This window comes from Ranitomeya variabilis, chromosome 7 (assembly GCF_051348905.1).
Source record: "Ranitomeya variabilis isolate aRanVar5 chromosome 7, aRanVar5.hap1, whole genome shotgun sequence".
NCBI lineage: Eukaryota > Metazoa > Chordata > Amphibia > Anura > Dendrobatidae > Ranitomeya > Ranitomeya variabilis.
In genome coordinates this window covers 36,806,780-36,826,429 of record NC_135238.1, presented here as the reverse complement: position 1 = coordinate 36,826,429, position 19,650 = coordinate 36,806,780, and the positions used below count along the sequence as shown (strand labels likewise).

The 19,650-nt window shown below is 41.1% G+C and overlaps 1 protein-coding gene across 1 annotated transcript in view; it reads left to right on the top strand.

The window, feature by feature from the left end:
• The window catches only part of LOC143785744 (cytochrome P450 2K1-like), a 48,249-nt gene that overhangs the window by 14,381 nt on the left and 14,218 nt on the right, over window positions 1-19,650 (top strand). Inside the window, exons 3-8 of the mRNA XM_077274836.1 lie at window positions 2,071-2,220; window positions 3,181-3,341; window positions 9,726-9,899; window positions 13,063-13,204; window positions 14,074-14,261; window positions 14,419-14,560. Of these exons, the coding sequence (XP_077130951.1) occupies window positions 2,071-2,220; window positions 3,181-3,341; window positions 9,726-9,899; window positions 13,063-13,204; window positions 14,074-14,261; window positions 14,419-14,560 (957 nt within the window). The remainder of the gene's footprint in view (window positions 1-2,070; window positions 2,221-3,180; window positions 3,342-9,725; window positions 9,900-13,062; window positions 13,205-14,073; window positions 14,262-14,418; window positions 14,561-19,650) is intronic.

Here is a 19,650-nt window from a genome sequence, read left to right as displayed (position 1 = left end):
TATCATTGTGAAGGCTCTTGCGAGTGGGTTAATTACTTTCATTTTCTCTCCAAGAGATGATAGCAGTGCTGGGAGGCACTTTTTATTTGCTTGACTTCTTGCACTTAATGCTTCTTCACTGTCCAAGATATAAATCTGGGCAAACTTGGGAGTCCTACCCACAGCGGGATGCAATGAGGCAGTTCTGTGGTAAATTTGTCCATAAATTCCAAAACAGTATGGACCATGCCCAAGAGGTGGTGCTACTTGTGCTCCCATTGATGCCAAAACAATCGAGCTATTGTATTGCCTTATATTAGCCGTAAAGTTATTGGAGTGCTGATGCTCTCCTTTCATCAACTTGACTAATTGATCATCCATACGAATGGGACGTAATTGGATGCGCCATCTCTTGCAGCAGGAAGGGAATGTTTTGCCCTGCGCCATTTCGTCTTTCAAATTTTTAGATTGGCAGAACTGACATCGAAATGTCAGTTCGCCAGCATAGTGCTCTTTAATACCTGTCTCATCAATTTGATTGAGAAGTCCTCTAGCGCCAAATGTAACTTGCCGTCGTCGAGTGGCTCTTGCATTTTGGACACGTATTCATCTTGTTCTCTTTTTTGTGAAATATGTGTATCATTTTGTGCATTGCGTGTTGCTCATTGTCATGCAGCAATAGATGCTCAACGTTATTCAGTTACTTCATTCCTTTCTCTTGCTCTGGCCGCCCTCTCTCAGGCTGCATAAGCAGTTCTTCGACAATTTAGTTCGTCTTCTGTTTCATTAAGATGCAGGTTACGCATTTGTATGCGATTCGCTTCTCTACATGCAGCAGCGAGCTCAATTTGATCCATCTTTGCAATGTTGCCTCACACTGTTGCCTCAGTGTTGCCTGAGTGTTGCCTCACAATGCTGCCTCACAGTGTTGCCTCACAGGCTAACGTTCAGAAAAGGCTTATGCCTTAACTCACCACCAGGGAGATCTCTTCTCCTTAGGTATCCATGGTTATGCCCACACAGTTAGCAGCTAGTGATGGTAACTATGGATCCCTAAGTTACTGTTCAGCTGTGGATGACTCATTGTGCACAGACACACGGTTGAGCTGTGGATGACTCATTGTGCACAGACACACGGACACGTCCAAATTAGGTATGTGGATTATTGTGTATGACAACCTCAGTTGGCAATTTACATGCATTTTCTTATTTGTTGGTTTTATTTATAAATTAAATTTTTGAATCACAGAATTCAACTACTTCAACTTTTTAAAGAAACCACTTGTTGGATTGTTGAGATTATAACGCTGTTTTCTATTCAGTATGATTAATTAATACTTGCAAAGTTTTTCATATTTAACTACTGTATTTTGTGGATTATAAGACGCACCCCAAATTTTGATGAAAAAAATAGGAAAAAAACTTTTTTTTAATAAAATGGTGGTGCTTCTTGTAATCCATGCATCTTATTACTTACCGGGGCTGCTGACTGTGGTGAAGCGGGATCCCAGAGTTCCTGCTGGAGGAGGCAAGAGTGGAGGGTTGCTGCAGGCCGCAGGCTGGGATGAAGGGGTGTTCGGATGTGTGCTGCGGGTGTTCGGCGCTGCGGGTGTTCGGCACTGTGGGGATTCTGCCAACATCTTGTGAAAGCCCAGAGCCGCAGTAGTTTCATGGTTTCCTATGCAGTGTAACCCAGGAAATTGCTGCCAGGGGTGGCACTGAGATCTCATCTCCCGAGATCTTGGTGCCGAGATCTCCATTTGCGCATGTGGTGCCCCCGGCAGCCATTTTCCCAGAGTCCACCGCATAGAAAACCATGAAACTGCAAGGGCTCTGAACTTTCACAAGATGTCGGCAGAGCCCCCACAGCGCTGAACACCTGCAGCTGCATGCCGCACATCCGAACACCCCCTCATCCCAGCCTGCGGCTTGCAGCAATGCTCCACACATGTCTCCTCCAGCAGCAACCCTGGGACCCTGCTCCACCGCGGATGGTAAGGTATATCCGCATTATAAGAAGCACCCCCATTTTCCCCAAAAACTTTTGGGAAAAAAGTGCGTTTTATAATCTGAAAATACACTATATTTTAGGTATAATATTTTCCAATGGAGAACAATGGAAATCCATGAGGAGATTCACGCTATCAACACTTCGAGACTTTGGAATGGGGAAGAAAAGTGTGGAAGCCAGAATTCAAGATGAATTAATGCCCCTTATAGAAAGTTTTAAATCACACAATGGTAAGATACATCATTCACATTTATCTCATAGCATTTATACAGTATATTCTAACTTCTTGTATATCAGTTTCTGCAACCCGGTCTACAGAATTTATTTATTTTACTAATTTAATTAGTTAATTCTGAGTCACCCGCCAGGGCTGTGGGGTACTTGGTACCAGGTCCATTACTTAAAGGGACGTGTCATGGTGGCAGCAACCCGGTCCGTGGCCCTGGGTGCCCATGTTAAAGGGAATGTCTTTAAAGGGATTGTGGAAATAAGGAATGTTCGTGATGTCACCTGTGGTATTCGGTCAGGGATGACCAACGCTGCTTAAAGGGGTCCCCTGGGGTGATATTATGGCAGCCAGATGGTATAACTTCCCACAGGTGAAGTAGGTTCCCAGGGCTCTCGGTGAATAGATGAAAGATGGTGAGTGGTGCAGTAATGAATGAAGGACACAGTTGTGCAGTCTTTTTACCTGGTTTACTGATGGTAGCAGGTAGCCACAGTCCAGGGCACCAGATCACAGGTACAGGCAGGGTCCGGCCGGCTTGGAAGCGAGTTGAGAGTCCAGCTTTATCAGGTGGAGTTAAAAGCCTTACTTCTTACCTGTCAAAAAGGAATCCTCCATCGCTTCTAAGTGTGTCATCATTCTCCCCGTGAAGAAAGCAATGCCACTGTGACAAACATGACCCTGGGGCGTCACACTTCCACAGTGTTTTACAAACATTATTGGCACTGTCCCCATTGCGGCTCACAATCCAGAATCCCTTTCTATTCTATGTCCCTTTCAATTGTTAATCTGGCTGTGGGTTTGCTTCTATCACTTGATAGTTTCATCGATCTACATTCATTACTGAAGGCAGTTTTATATTGGGGTTACAAATGACCTTTTAGATTGAGTAATTTTTTGTGTTTTTTTAGTTTTTTTTATTGATAATATATTCTCTTCTTTAAAAACAAATTTATTCTTCTAGGCAAGCCATTCAATCCTCACATGGTGATAAACAGTGCAGTTTCCAACGTAATCTGCTCTATTATCTTTGGAAAAAGGTTTGAGTATGATGACCCAACGTTTAAAAAATTAATCAAAATGTTAGATGAAAATTCCAAACTGGTCGGTGCACCCGAAGTACTGGTAAGAAAACCTTCAGATCTTATGTCTAACCTTTTTAGTGATTTCTCAGAAGAGTAGTTTCATGTTAACATTTAGAACTAATTGTAGTGCAATCAAGAGCTTGTTGGGTGAGAACTCATTTCTTGGTCACCCAATACCCTCCAGTTGCTTAATTAACCCCTTCCTGACGTCGGACGGGATAGTACGTCCGACGTCAGGTCCCCTGCTTTGATGCAGGGCTCCGCGGTGAGCCCGCATCAAAGCCGGGACATGACAGCTGTTTTGAACAGCTGACATGTGCCCGCAATAGGCGCGGGCAGAATCGCGATCTGCCTGCACCTATTAACTAGTTAAATGCCGCTGTCAAACGCAAACAGCGGCATTTAACTACCGCATCCGGCCAGGCGGCCGGATATGACGTCATCGCCGACCCCCGTCACATGATCGGGGGTCGGCGATGCTTCTGAATGGTAACCATAGAGGTCCTTGAGACCTCTATGGTTACAGATCGCCGGCAGCTGTGAGCGCCACCCTGTGGTCGGCGCTCACAGCACACCTGCAATTCTGCTGTGTAGCAGCGATCTTATGATCGCTGCTACATAGCAGAGCCGATCGGGTTGTGCCTGCTTCTAGCCTCCCATGGAGGCTATTGAATCATGGCAAAAGTGAAAAAAAAAAGTTTAAAAAAATGTGAAAAAAATAAAAAAAACATAAAAGTTTAAATCACCCCCCTTTCGCCCCAATCAAAATAAATCAATAAAAAAAAATCAAATCTACACATATTTGGTATCACCGCATTCAGAATCGCCCGATCTATCAATAAACAAAAGCATTAGCCTGATCGCTAAACGGCGTAACGAGAAAAAAATCGAAACGCCAGAATTACGTTTTTTTGGTCGCCGCGACATTGCATTAAAATGCAATAACGGGCGATCAAAAGAATGTATCTGCACTGAAATGGTATCATTAAAAACGCCAGCTCGGCACGCAAAAAATAAGCCCTCAACTGACCCCAGATCATGAAAAATGGAGACGCTACGGGTATCGGAAAATGGCGCAATTTTTTTTTTTTTTTTTAGCAAAGTTTGGAATTTTTTTTCACCACTTAGGTAAAAAATAACCTAGACATGTTTGGTGTCTATGAACTCGTACTGACCTGGAGAATCATAATGGCAGGTCAGTTTTAGCATTTAGTGAACCTAGGAAAATAGACAAGCAAAAAACCAGTGTGGGATTGCACTTTTTTTGCAATTTCACCGCACTTGGAATTTTTTTCCCTGTTTTCTAGTACACGACATGGTAAAACCAATGATGTCGTTCAAAAGTACAACTCGTCCCGCAAAAAATAAGCCCTCACATGGCCAAATTGACGGAAAAATAAAAAAGTTATGGCTCTGGGAAGGAGGGGAGTGAAAAACGAAAACAGAAAAACGGAAAATCCCACGGTCATGAAGGGGTTAATAAAATAAAAGTGCCCTATATAATAGATGATGATGTGCAAACTTTGTTCCCTAAATGAGTCCTTACAATTCATGTACAATATCCGATTAGTATTCTGATTCTCCTCTCTCTAATTCAATAGTTTACTGTACTGGAGCAGAACAGTCCTTCTCCCAAATACAGTGGGTATAAAATGAACATAATAGGGAATTTAGGAGAACTGACTGCTCTGCCCTAGTGTGTCCAGGTAATACTGATTGCGGTCTTCTATAGATTTATTACCATCTACACTACTCACAAACATTTAGGGATATTTGGCTTTTGAGTGAAATTTCAGGGTGATCCTAAAATGCACTCTTTTCACGTGAATTTAATGTGCCAGTCTCTAAACAGCACGATATGATCGCCTTGTTTCGTGGGTCACCTCCTGTCTCCTCCCTGCAGGCCCCCGGATCCAAGATGGCCGCGTGGTCCTTCCGGGTCCTGCAGGTGGCGTGCTTGTCAATGCCTGCTGAGAGCAGGCATCGGCAAGCCTCCTGCACTGCCTGTCAAATCGCAGTGCACTGCAAAGTGTCAGATCAGCGATCTGACATGATATAGTGATGTCCCACTCTGGGACAAAGTAAAAAAGTAAAAAAAAAAAAGAAATTATACTGTGTAAAAATATTTTTTTAAAGATTCCTAAATAAAGAAAAAAAATATATTGTTTCAATAAATACTGTACATTTCTTTATGTAAATAAAAAACAGCAATAAAAGTACACATATTTGGTATCTCCATGACCGTAACAACCTGACCTATATGACCTATAAAACTATTCCACTAGTTAACCACTTCAGTGAACACTGTAAAAAAATAAATAAAAAACAAAGCAAAAAACAATGCTTTATCATCTTACAGCCGAACAAAAAGTGGAATAACACACGATCAAACAGACAGATATAAATGAACATGGTATTGCTAAAAACATCAATTTGTTCCGTAAAAAACGAGCTGCCATACAGCACCATCAGAAAAAAAAATAAAAAAGTTATAGCTCTCAGAAAAAAAGTGATGCAAAAGCATTTTTTTAAAATATAAAATAGTTTTTATTGCATAAAAGCGCCAAAACATAAAAAATGACATAAATGAGGTATCTCTGTAATCGTACTGACCCGAAGAATAAAACTTCCTTATCAATTTTACCACATGCGGAACGGTATAAACGCCCCACCCAAAAAAAATTCACGGTTTTTATTTATTCAGCCTCCCAAATGTCATAACAAAAAGTGATCAAAAAATGTCATGTACCTGAAAATGGTACCAATAAAAACGTCAACTTATCCCGCAAAAAACAAGACCTCACTTTACTCTGTGGGCCAAAATATGGAAAAATTATAGCTCTCAAAATGTGGTGATGTAAAAACTATTTTTTGTAATAAAAAGAGTCTTTTAGTTTGTGACAGCTACCAAACATAAAAACCCGATATAAAAACCCGCTATAAATAGTAAATCAAACCCCCCTTCATCACCCCCTTAGTTAGGGAAAAATAATTAAATAAAAAAATTATTTATTTTTGTTTTCCCATTAGGGTTAGATTTGGGGCAAAAATTAGGGTAAGGGCTAAAGTTAGGGTTGGGGCTAAAGTAAGGGTTAGGGTTGGGGCTAAAGTTAGGGTTAGGATTGGGGCTAAAGTTAGGGTTGGGGCTAGAGTCGGGCTTAGGGTTTGGATTAAGTTTACGGTTGGCATTAGGGTTAGGAGTGTGTCAGGTTTAGGGGTGTGGTTAGAGTTATGGTTGGGATTAGGGTTAGGGGTGTGTTGGGGTTAGGAGTCTGTTGGGGTTAGGGCTGTGGTTAGGGTTGGGATTAGGGTTAGGGGTGTTGGGGTTAGGAGTGTGTTGGGGTTAGGGTTGTGGTTAGGGTTGGGATTAGGGTTAGGGGTGTGTTCAGGTTAGGGGTGTGGTTATGGTTAGGGTTGGGATTAGGGTCAGTGGTGTGTTGGGGTTAGGGTTGGAGTTAGACTTGGGGGTTTCCACTGTTTAGGTACATCAGGGTCTCTCCAAGCGTGACATGGTGTCCAATTTCAATTCCAGCAAATTGTGCATTGATAAAGTAAAACGGTGCTCCTTCCCTTCCGCGCTCTCCCGTGTGCACAAACAGTGGTTTACCCCCACATATGAAGTATCAGTGTACTCAGGACAAATTGGACAACAACTTTTACAGTCCAATTTCTCTTGTTACCCTTGGGAAAATAAAAATTTGGGGCCTAAAAAATCATTTTTGTGGGAAAAAAAGATTTTTTATTATTACGGCTCTGCGTTATGAACTTTAGTGAAACACTTGGGGGTTCAAAGTTTTCACAACACATGTAGATAAGTTCCTTTGGGGGGGTCTAGCTTCCGATATGTGGTCACTTGTGGGGGGTTTCTACTGTTTAAGTATATCAAGGACTCTGCAAATGCAACAAGACGCCCTCAGACCATTCCATCAAAGTCTGCATTCCAAAACGGCGCTCCTTCCCTTCCAAGCTCTGCCATGCGCCCAAACAGTGGTTCCCCCCACATATGGGGTATCAGCAAACTCAGCACAAATTGCACAACAACTTTTGGGGTCCAATTTCTCCTGTTACCCTTGGGAAAATAAAAAATTGGGGGCAAAAAGATCATTTTTGTGAAAAAAATATGATTTTTTTTATTTTTACTGCTCTACATTATAAACTTCTGTGAAGCACTTGGAGGTTCAAAGTGCTCACCACACATCTAGATAAGTTTCTTAGGGGGTCTACATTCCAAAATGGTGTCACTTGTGGGGGGTTTCCACTGTTCAGGCACATCAGGGGCTCTTCAAATGCGACATGGTGTCCGATCTCAATTCCAGCCAATTTTGCACTGAAAAGTAAAACGACGCTCCTTCCCTTCCAAGCTCTGCCATGCCCCCAAACAGTGATTTACCCCCACAGACCCCCACATACTCAGGACAAATTGTACAACAACTTTTGTGGTTTAATTTTTCCTGTAACCCTTGGTAAAATAAAACAAATTGGATCTGAATAAATTTTTTGTGAAAAAAAGTTAAATGTTCATTTTCTTTAAACATTTCAAAAATTCCTGTGAAGCACCTGAAGGGTTAATAAACTTCTTGAATGTGGTTTTGAGCACCTTAAGGGTACGTGTCCACGTTCAGGAAACGCTGTGTGTTTGACGCTGCGTAGAGCCGCAGCGTCAAACACGCAGCGTCCAGATGTTACAGCATAGTGGAGGGGATTTTATGAAATCCCATCTCCACTATGCGTGGTAACACGCACACGGCGGCCCTGCGATTCCGGACATGCGGCGCGTCTTTTTAGATCGCAGCATGTCCGTTTACCTTGCTGCAACGCTGCGCTGCCGCAAGGTAAAACACAGGGCCCTATGTGTGGGGTGCGATGATGCCGGATGTGTGCAATGAACACATCCGGCATCATCGCGTCTACAGAAGGGGGTGGAGCTTTGGGCGGAGTGGGTTTGCCGCTCCGTCCAAACCGCCGGCCATCATGAACATGGACACGTACCCTTAGGGTTGCAGTTTTTAGAATGGTGTCACTTTTGGGTATTTTCTATCATATAGACCCCTCAAAGTGACTTCAAATGTAATGTGGTCATTAATAAAAAAAATGGTGTTGTAAAAATGAGAAATCGCTGGTCAACTTTTAACCCTTATAACTCCCTAACAAAAAACATTTTTTTTCTAAAATTGTGCTGATGTAAAGTATACATGTGGGAAAAGTTACTTATGTATTATTTTGTGTGACATATCTGTGTGATTTAAGGGCATGAAAATTCAAAGTTGATTTTCGCCAAATTTCTGTTTTTTTTTTTCACAAAAAAAACGCAAGACATATCAAAGAAATTTTAGCACTATCATGAAATACAATATGCCACGAGAAAACATGGTCAGAATCACCGGAATTCGTTGAAGTGTTCCAGAGTTATAACCTCATAAAGGGAGAGTGGTCAGAATTGTAAAAATTGGCCCAGTCGTTAACGTGCAAACCACCCTCGGGGGCAAAGGGGTTAACAGTAAAAAGAAAAAAAATACAGTGTATGTAAACCTGGTTTAAACAGTAGGTCATTTTCCGATGATAGCTTCCCTATAAGTGAATTACTTTTAGGTGAAAAACTAGACACAGTTAAAGCATTACACCTTAATGAAATGGAGATTCTTTTCCTAATCCTAGATAATTCCTATATTTAATTGATTGATGTGATGTGTCCTCTCTTTGATAAAGCCATACCATACTGTACCATAATATTCCACAGCGATCCACAGAGATCGCCATTACGCTTATCAGTTCTTGTCCCCAATGAGGGTCACAACCTAAATCTGTCTCTCACTCACATATACACTGGGACCAATGAGCCTACCCTTATGCTTTTTAGCGTATAGGAAGAAAGTGGAGAACCTCAAGGAAACCCATGCAAACCTACAAGGAGAACATATCAATTTAGGTCACATTTATACAACTTTTGTGTTTTTTATTTGCTTGGCTTTTTTTGCAGATAGAACACATACCTATCATAATCTATGGCCTTTTCACATACACAAATTCATGTCTGATTTTGATCCATTTTGCGCATTGAACTCATCCATTTCAGTCAGTTTGTTCAGTGTCTGTTTTTCACTGACTGCTACTAGCAGAAGTTTAGGAAACCTCAATCTGTTTTTTATCATATGAGAAATATGGATGACACCCATGAATGGTAAAAAACACATTCACATGGACCACAAAATGGATACAATTGGATACACTGATAAAAGTTGTGCAGAAAAAAAACTGAAGGGGCCTTATTCAGAGAATACTCTTGGCCGGATTCTAACCTAGACTCCTAGTGATGTAGGGTGGAGCGCCACTGACTGGTCGAGCTGCTCCCGATATACAACGTTGTTGAACTGGTCTGTACTTTTTGCTACAAGAAAATCTAAAGAGGAATTGTTGATTTCCACAGCTGTATAATTATTATCCCTTCCTCGGATCACTCCTTGGTCTACATAAGAAAGTAGTACAGAACAATCAAGATGTGAGGGAGTTTATTTCCCAATGTTCGACGAATCGACGGTTGGATTTAGATGCAAATGACGTGACAGGATATATCGATGCATTTCTTCTGAAGCAGGAACAGGTGCGTTAATGGTTCATATGCTACCTTAATTTGCCTTTATGTGCTCAAAAGGGCTGTGATATCAATTATTCTGGGAACATCTGAGGATATTACTATTTAGTTGGTTGGTTTTATGCGATGTGTGACCCTGTAGTTGAAAGTAAAAGTGAGACAGTAAATGCTGAACTATTATACCAACAACACAATCATAATCAGAAATAATCACGAAGAAAATCGAGCCTACATAGCCAATAAAATTAGATCAAAGTTTATTTCTACAAAAATCAACCCCCAGATTAACCATACATATACAATGGTACAATATATGGGTTTAAAGAATCAATAGATGATTAGATCCAAAGGTGTGAAAAACTGAGGCCAAAGAAAGGTCAGGACAATCAAAGAGAAGCGGAGAACTGAAAGTGCACTGATACACCAACTCGTGCACTTGCAAACCTAATTTGCATATACCGTATATACTCGAATATAAGCTGAGATTTTCTGCCTATTTTTTTAGGCTAAAAGTGCCCCTCTCAGCTTATACTCCAGTCATTGTCCCAGGGGTCGGCGGGGGAGTGGCAGGAGTGGTGGCTGTCACATCATACTCACCCCCACCTGACGCGTCTCTGCATGTCCCTGCTTCTCAGATGGTCTCTGGTGCCTGCAGCTCTTCCTGGGTTCAGCGATCACGTAGTACCGCTCATTAAAGAAATGAATATGGACGCGCCTCCACTCCCTATTCATTACTTTAATGAGCGGTACCATATGACCGCTGAACACAGGAACAAGCCGCCAGCGCACCTCGGAGACCATCGGAGAAGCAGGGACATGCAGAGATGCGTCAGGTGGGGGTGAGCATGATGGGGGAGGGTGAACCATACGATATTCACCTGTTCCCATTCCACCGCTGCCCTGAGTCTTCCGCGTCCTCTGGCTGTGACGTTCAGGTCAGAGGGTGCGATGACATGTTTACTGTGCGCCCTCTGCCTGAACCGTCACTGTAGAGAGCTGGAAGACACAGTGGCGTGCGGCAGTGGAATGGGGACAGGTGAATATCGCTAGTTATGGGGGCCTGAGCCAGCAGCGACTCCGACACCTGTCCCCCGTAGTGCGCCAGTGTCCCCGCCTGCTCAGGACACTGGCACTCGGCGCCCAGTGATGAGAGATGAGTATGTAATTATTTTTTTTTCAATCACAGCAGCATATGGGGCATATTATTCTATGGAGCATATTATGGGGCTATCAACATTTATGGAGCAGCATATGGGGCATATTATGCTATGGAGCATCTTATGGGGTCATCAACCTTTATGGAGCATTATAAGGGGCATATTATTTTATGGGGCCATCATTAACTTTTGTGCAGCATTATATGGGGCATATTTTAATATGGAGCATCTTATGGGGCCATTATTAACCTTTGTGCAGCATTATATGGGGCACATTTTTGTATGCAGCATCTTATGGGGCCCATCATGAACTGTATGGAGCATTATATGGGGCTCCTGATTCAATATCGATATTAAAAAAACACTTAATCTACTGATGTCTCAATCAATTTTACTTTTATTGGTATCTATTTTTATTTTTGAAATTTACCAGTAGCTGCTGCATTTCCCACCCTAGGCTTATACTCGAGTCAATAAGTTTTCCCAGTTTTTGTGGCAAAATTAGGGGTCTCGGCTTATACTCGGGTCGGCTTATACTCAAGTATATACGGTAATTAAAACATGAATTTTGGCAAAACAGGGCACCAGATAATCACAGAGTAGGTAAAGTTGGAAAAGTGTTTCCTTGCCCTGTCCTCCAATGCTTCAGGTAATAAAGTCACATTCTTAATGAAAAGTTCACACTAATTTTAATTTTATGAATGACTGGATGCCTGTGGTTATACCATACACAATGATAGAAACATCCAGCAAACAGTTAATCTGGATGGTAACTTGTATGTTTAAAAATTATGTGTAAATCAGTAACTTTAGTTACTCAGTATTTGCTGTTTATTTCGTATTTGCTGTTTTTATTTTTTAGCTCTGATCTATTATGGTACAGCCATGATCAATGACTACTGCCAAGGAGAGTCTAAAATCCAGCGCCAACCTTGACAGGAACATGGTGCTACTTTGTCATTCCCCTTTCTTGGCTCTGGTAGCTCTCTGGTTTTGATTGACCTCAGAGAATCAGCAGAGTCCATGTTGTGGTGAAATTAGGTCACAGTCCCCTGCTGCTGAACTGCTTTGCTGACAGCCCTTTTAACAGCTCCCACAATCTATTCTCCTAATGAGTCATCTCTTCTTTAAAAACCCAGGTAAAATGACATGGTCTTTGCCCTTCCCTTTTTTGAGGACTCCTCCTCTGCAGGGTCCTAGAACTGACTGACTTTTCTACAGTTTCTGCTATGTCACCTTTTTCCTCTGTTTTGAAGGGGGACTAAGTCACTACAGACTGGGCACTGGCTGCTACCTTCAGCTGCCACTGTGCTACCAAAATTGTGATGACTATACATTTTTATTGAGTAAGGCACAGGATCTACAAGATATAATCAGAACAGGTGTTCTTTGAATATAAAGCAATTCGTATAATGGTTACAGCCTCTTTATGAGACTGCAATCTTGGTAGCTACACACAGTATTGAGGCACAGAGCTTGTTGGTTATTGTTGGTTACATATCCCCAGATCAATGTTTATGCAGGAGCATGTTGATGTATCTTCTGTAGTGATGCACTTAGTTGTCAAATATTGCCTGATTTAATGACATCACAAGTTTCCTGTGATGCTGAGTCACTTTTCACTTCCAAGCCACGTAACAGGATAATCAAGGAGTCGGAAGTCAAAAGCCAGAAAGGTATGTCATAAACAGAAGTAAAAGACAGAACAAGGTCCAAGGTCAGGCAACGAAAGATCTACAAACAGAACGCAAGGCACAGAGAGACAAATCCCACTTAGCTAAATGTATGACTGGCAGGGGTCTAGGAGTAACAGCCCAGTTAGACAGCCTGGCCATCCCCTTCGATAATGAAAACCTGGAGACAGCCAGCACCTCCCAGTCTCAGATTGGACGGTCAAGCTGTCAAACAGCACAAAAACATCTCAGCACGCCCCTGCACGAGACAGGATGATCGAGTTGTCAATCAAAATACTGACAGGTGATAACAAGGGGAATATTCATGTTATGTAATTTTAGGAAACAACGAAAGCTCAGACAAATTTTAATGAAGGTAATCTACTTGGTTGCGCCCTGGATCTCTTCGCTGCTGGAACTGAAACTACATCTACAACAATCCGGTGGGGAATTTTATTGATGATGAAGTATCCGGAGATTCAAAGTAATTCTTGATATATTTTTAAAAGTTATGTACGACTGTAGGTGAATAACTACAGTCTCCAAAGACAACCAAATCATGTATTTTTGAAGGCTACCACTTTACCCAGATTTTCTGTTATTTCTTCACTTTTGTATCATATTCCATATACTGTATAATGTCCGTCTTTTTGATGACTAATCCCTTTAGATGTCAATTTTTAAATGCAATTTTACTATTTGTATAAACAAATCAATTAAGTTGAAGTAATTCTAGTATATATTTTTTGCATGTCTTATATTTTCTAATTTTCTAGCATGTTGCTGCCACCCACCCTAGACAGGGACAGGTGATTTTTGACAGAGTGTGGCATGTAGATTTCAATGAAAATATATGTTTTAATATCCTATTAAAATGCACATTTTAGTCTCTTCAAGCTTTAGAACTTTGTTATATGAAGGAGTATACAGGGAATTCTTGATGTAATCTCTAGCAGTCCAAAAGAGAATGAATGTAGCTGCAATGCCCATGCTTGATCTCCACTCTATTTAAAGATAACCTCTTATGTTCTCAATCCCTATTAACCTGCAGATATAGGGTTAATCTGCAGGTTAATAGCAAAGCTGCCCGGATGCTGCACTGAAAGTTCAGCTACTGGGAGGAAATTAACTTTATTCCTTCATCGGCATCCTCTGGCTTTCAGTCATAGTGGTGCAGCTGGCGTGGCTTCAGTCACCGGTCAGTACATAGTGAGCGTCAGCTGTATCCACGCCCTAGCACTGACTTACGGCGCATACAAATCATATCAAAAACCTTTAATATATCAATTAAATGCATTAGTATTGTTGTGCAAGTACAAAATGTAATAAAATGTGTTTCCTTTTGCTTTATAGAAAAGGTACAGGAGGAAATTAAAACACATATTAAACCTGGACAGCTGCCGACAGTTGAAGATCGGAAGAAAATGCCTTATACTGATGCAGTAATACATGAAATACAAAGGTTTGGAAATATTGTCCCATTGAACCTGTCACACTCAACTCCAACTGATGTGTATTTGCGGGGTTACCTGATTCCAAAAGTGAGTGTTGTAAAAAAAAAATGTTGTTATGCTCAAATACTGCAAGTGTTTACCTATTAGTAAAAGGGACCGCTATGGGGTCCACAGTCATCCAAATAATCTAACATTTTTTAAATGTATACGATAAAAAAGATATTTGGTGATTTGTTGTTCACAGGGTACAGAGGTTATTCCATTCCTGACATCAGTTCTCTACGACAAAACTCAATGGAAAACTCCCTATGATTTCAATCCTAATCACTTCTTGGATGAAAATGGTAAATTTGTCCGACATGATGCATTTATGGCATTCTCAGCAGGTAAGTAATGAGGAGTATTAAGATGAAAAATGAAATCACTTAAATGACAAAACATTACCTAACAAAATAACTATATTTTAACAAGGAATAATATATATGTTTTCTAAATCTCATATTTTTTCCTCCAAAAAAGTTAAAAAATGTTCTATGGTCTTATTAAGATGCTATGAATATGCATGAGCAATTTATAATTTTTTTGCATTATAGCCTAGAGTAATAATAATAATTATTCTGCAGCACTTTTCAATAAGGCTATGTGCCCACGATCTGGAACTATCAGTGTTTTGAACACAGCATATGTTTGTGGCATTTAAAGCATGTTAGGGCTGGCGGAATGCACCAAATAATATAAAGGGAGATATGCGGTTTGTTTGCAGCCCGGGGTCCACCCTGCAGAGATGGAACCTGCTGCTGAGTAATGGCAGAACAAGATAGCGGATGAACACTTGCTCACACGTGGGTTATACTTCACCCAGTGTGAATGGAAGCGAAATCTGTTGTTTCACAGAGTCGCAAAAGGAACACTGTGCCCTGTTAGCAGTCACAGGGTGCAGCTGGAAGATGCTGGGGGGATCCCTATGATTCACCCCCACTATACTGGTGATTGGACTCGCTCTGACCATCGGTGGCTTTTGAGCCTGTGCCTGAGGACGCCCTGAGTCAGATGCTGAGTCCAAGAGGGAATTCCCACCCTACACTGACCGGTGGCAAAAACGCGGCTGTACAACCTAGATATGGGTGCTGACGGTTTGCTCCATTCACCTAATATCCAAACAACAGCCAAAGGGATGGGGATCTTTAAGGAGCTTTCACCAGTCTCAAACACACAGCTGTTAGGGTGGTCTCAAGTTGACCAGAGTATATTGGATGGTTTCCAAATATGCTCGAGTGGATGATGAATTCACACAGAGACAAATTGTATCTGCATAGAAAACAATCATACTCCTTTATTCCATCGCTGATATTATATACCCTTTCACCTTAGGGCGTTCACATCAATATGGTGTACAAACTATTGATTGGCTAAAAACATATTCTCATATGGCAAATTATTGTTCTCATTCCAAAAAGTAGCTAATTAGTATAATTACGGTGGACAACGCTCATTAATCATTACTATCTGATAGCTCCCACCACCAACACTGTTATTAACTATTCCCTTAAGCAATATAGGGTTTGTCAGCAGTTTCGATCACGTAACTAAAAGAATGTAGTAATTCAGACAGAGAGGTGAAACATAAGTCATGTAAGGATTCATATATGTGAGGATAAACTATGAGGGTCCCTGAATTCCCTATCAGTCCCCCTTTTAAGAATAAATATGATTCTTCCTCCCCCCCACAGGTATATTAAAGGCCTAATGCCAGTGTCGGACTTTCTTCTTACTTTCTTCTTTTCTTCGGCCGAATTCCCCATGGGGCTGAGAAGATCATATTCCTTCTCAACTACAGCAATTGATCATTTTCCTCATTACGGGCTTTCACCTCAATATACATAGTTTTAGTAATAGTCGCATCGATCAGTCTCTGAATCAGTCCTCTGACGCAGGGTATACAGCAGCATCCACAGGTAACAAAGATCACTGTCACAACTGCCAGAGAAATGAAGATGCTGGACACCAGATGACTCCATTTTCCAAACCACGACTCAAGCCATTCTAAAAACGGGTTGCTGATACCAGAATTTTCTGTTAGTTCGTCACGTAATGATGTAAGATCCTCCAATGCCTTTGTGATGCGTTCGTCAGAAACTGTATTATTAGGAGTAAAAGTACAGCTATAAGTACCAAACATTTGACAAACCTCTCCTTTTTCTTCTAGTAACGTATCTAAAGCCATTCTATTCTGCCATGCTATCCAAGAAATTGGGCCTAATTGTTCTGCTATTCCGCTTAGTGCATCTCTTGTGGCTTTTATAAACCTTTTCTGATTATAATAGAAATACTTTATCCAATCCACATCTTTATTGCTTACAGCCTCTTCAGTTTCTATAAGAAATTCACAATTAGCATTACTACTTTTTCTACCAATGTTAAGATTCCATTGGCATTTTCCTATTTTACCAAAATCAAATCTAAAAGTTGCGAGGTTCTTAGAGGTGTCAAACCGCATAGTTATTATTGTATCCTTTTGTGTTATCTTAGCCATTTGTCCCTCCTGAGGTGAGGTTGTCATCATCATTAGGAGCAGGATCATCATTCTTCCAGTGGCTTGCATGGATCCAAGTAGGCTTTCCCCCAAGCTTTACTGATATGGCTGTAGAGAGGAGGACTTAGAAGGGGCCATCAAATCTTGGCTCCAGTGGTTTCTTTGTGTGTCTTTTAACCACTACCCAATCTCCTGGCTGGAGAGAATGGGTTCCTTCTTGACTCTCTGGGTCTTGAATAGAATCAAAGACTTGTTTATGCACAAGCGAGAATCTCCTTTGGAGGCTCTGGACATAGCTGGTGAGATTGTCACATTATAGTTGCAATATTTGTGGAAAGTACAGGCCTAGCCTTGGTGCAGACCCGAACAAAACCTCGAAGGTAACATTTTTATTTTCCTATTACATATATACCTAATGGAGAACAGAGCCAATAGCAACACTCTGTCCAAGATTTCCCCAATTCCTCACTAGCTTTTTGAATCTCTAGCTTAAGTGTACCATTTATTCTCTTAACTTTCCCACTTGCTTGTGGTCTATAGGGGGTGTGAAATGCTTGTGTGACCCCCAACATTTGAATAACATTCTGCATTACCTCTCTGCTGTAGTGGCTTTTGGCATCGGAAAGGCTTCCAGTCATCCTGAAAAGAGATCAACACACAAGCACATACATTCCTACCTGAAGTAGTTGTATGAAGTCAGTCTGCAGTCGTTGAAATGGGTAGAGGGCATAGGCATGTGTTTGTAGTGCCTTCTCTATACTACTTATGTTGTGCACATGTTAGACATGCCTGTGTAAATCTATTAGCAACCATTGTAGATCCAGGGATGATCCATCTCCCATCTACCAAAGCACATATGACATTCTTGGACCAGTACGCTGGACTTTTTAGCCGCTTGGGCCATCACAGGGTACAGAGATTTTGGCAGACACACCCGCTGTCCCACCTTCCACAAACCTTCATGGTCCCGAGTTCCAGCTTCCGACCAAACCTTCGTCTCTTCCCCGGTTGCTCGCCGAGTCAGAGCCTGCAAGATACTTAATTCCCTCTGGTTAACCTCAGTTCTTACCATGACCAGTAGAGGTGCCCCAGGGGTCTCGTGTTGCCTAGACATTGTTGCAGCTTCCTTGGCTGCTTGGTCCACATTGTCATTGCCTCGTGCTTCATCGGTAACAAGTTTCGTATGTGCCTTTACCTTCACTATAGCAAGCTCTTTTGGAAGCAGTAATGCCTCTATTTACTGTTTGATGAGGTACTCGTGTTTAATAAGAGTGTCTGTTGATCTAAGGAAGTCTCTCTCCTTCCATATAGGACTATAGTGGTGGGTCATCCCAAAAACAACATCTAAAATAAATGTATGTGTTTTATGCTTACCTTCTGCCCCTCTAAGCGCTTCAATGAGTGCCATCAACTCCACCTCTTTTTCAGACATCTGATGAAGGAGTGGTTCTGCTTTTACTACCTCATGCTGTGTGACCACTGTATACCCAGTGTAAGACCTGCCATCCTCCCCGATGCTTCTTGAACCATCCACAAAAAGCTCAACATCTAAATTAGTGAACACGTGAGAAACCTGCAGGTTCTTGAGCCATAAGGGCTATACAATGATATTCTTGGTATGCATTACAAATTTTGCAAAAACAGTGGTTTTTCCTTGTTCCTCCTTTCCTTCTCCCCCTTTTTGAATCCACTACATCAAATGAAATTAGAGTAGCTGGGTTCAAAGTCATGCATTGTTTAAAAGTTGCATTGAAAAACATTAGAAATACACATTCAAAAATGTTTTTTTTTTTTTTGTATAAATATCTAGTTATTGCAATATTCTAGTTAAACCTGACTAAAAAATACTGTTTACATCATATGGAATATAGATAGTTACTGGATGATCCAGTACAATTTCTGATATTTTATCTAGTGGAAGTGAGACAGCTTCTACTACTGCTCGAACATATGGGGCTCCTCTGGCTATATTTTTGAGCTAGGACACTTGTAACATGTCCTTGTATTTCCGAACAGAAAGGAGAAAGAAAAAGTTTAGCGTAGTCTGGTGTGCCTAGGGCTGGAGCAAATATATATATATTTTTTTTTTTCCGGTTTGAGTGAGTAAAAACCATCTAATGCTTCCTGAGATATGCAATTACTCAAAAACACAACTTTTAGCTGACAAAACTGTAATTTTTCCCTAGAGGCTTCACACCCTTTGAAAGCAAGGTTTTGAGGCAGTGAGACTGTGGCTTCACAGCACACATCTCTGTTCGGGGCACAAAGAAGTAGGTCATCCAAATACTGGAGCAGAACCACCTTAGCATATGTAAGGACCCAGTCCTGCAAACCAAGTTGCAATGCAGCAGTATACAGAGTTGGATAATTATACACTCCCTGTGGTAACACCATCCACGTATACTGCTGGCCCCTGAAAGTAAAAACAAACAAATATTAACAGGCTGAATGTAGAAGTACAGAAGAATAGGTATTTATTGCATTGGGTCAATTCTGATTGAGGGGCTTTTGACCTTGGTTTCAAATGAATCATTACTGGAGGGACTGGCATATATCTAATGTCAATTAATGCCCATAATTTCTGGGACTTGTGCCAGAACCTCATTATCAGGTAGGAAGCTGGAACCAGACTTGTGCAAACACACCAAACCTTTGCATAATGCAGATTCTGGGATCTCAGCTGACAATTTAATTGTACCTTCTGACTACAGAAGTAAAAAGGAGATAGAGACTAAGAAAGAAAAAAAAAAGGTTTTTTTGGCAAAAAGCCAAAGTTTTAAAACTTCAATAACTTTCTAAGTAAATAAATGCAGACAATTTTGTCTATAGGGTAACATGTACTTGGGGTATAGAACTTACATGCAAATTTTTGACACTTGGCAAAATGCCAAGTTAAAACGCGATATTTCACAACATTTTGCTTTTGCTTTTCCATCTGGGGTA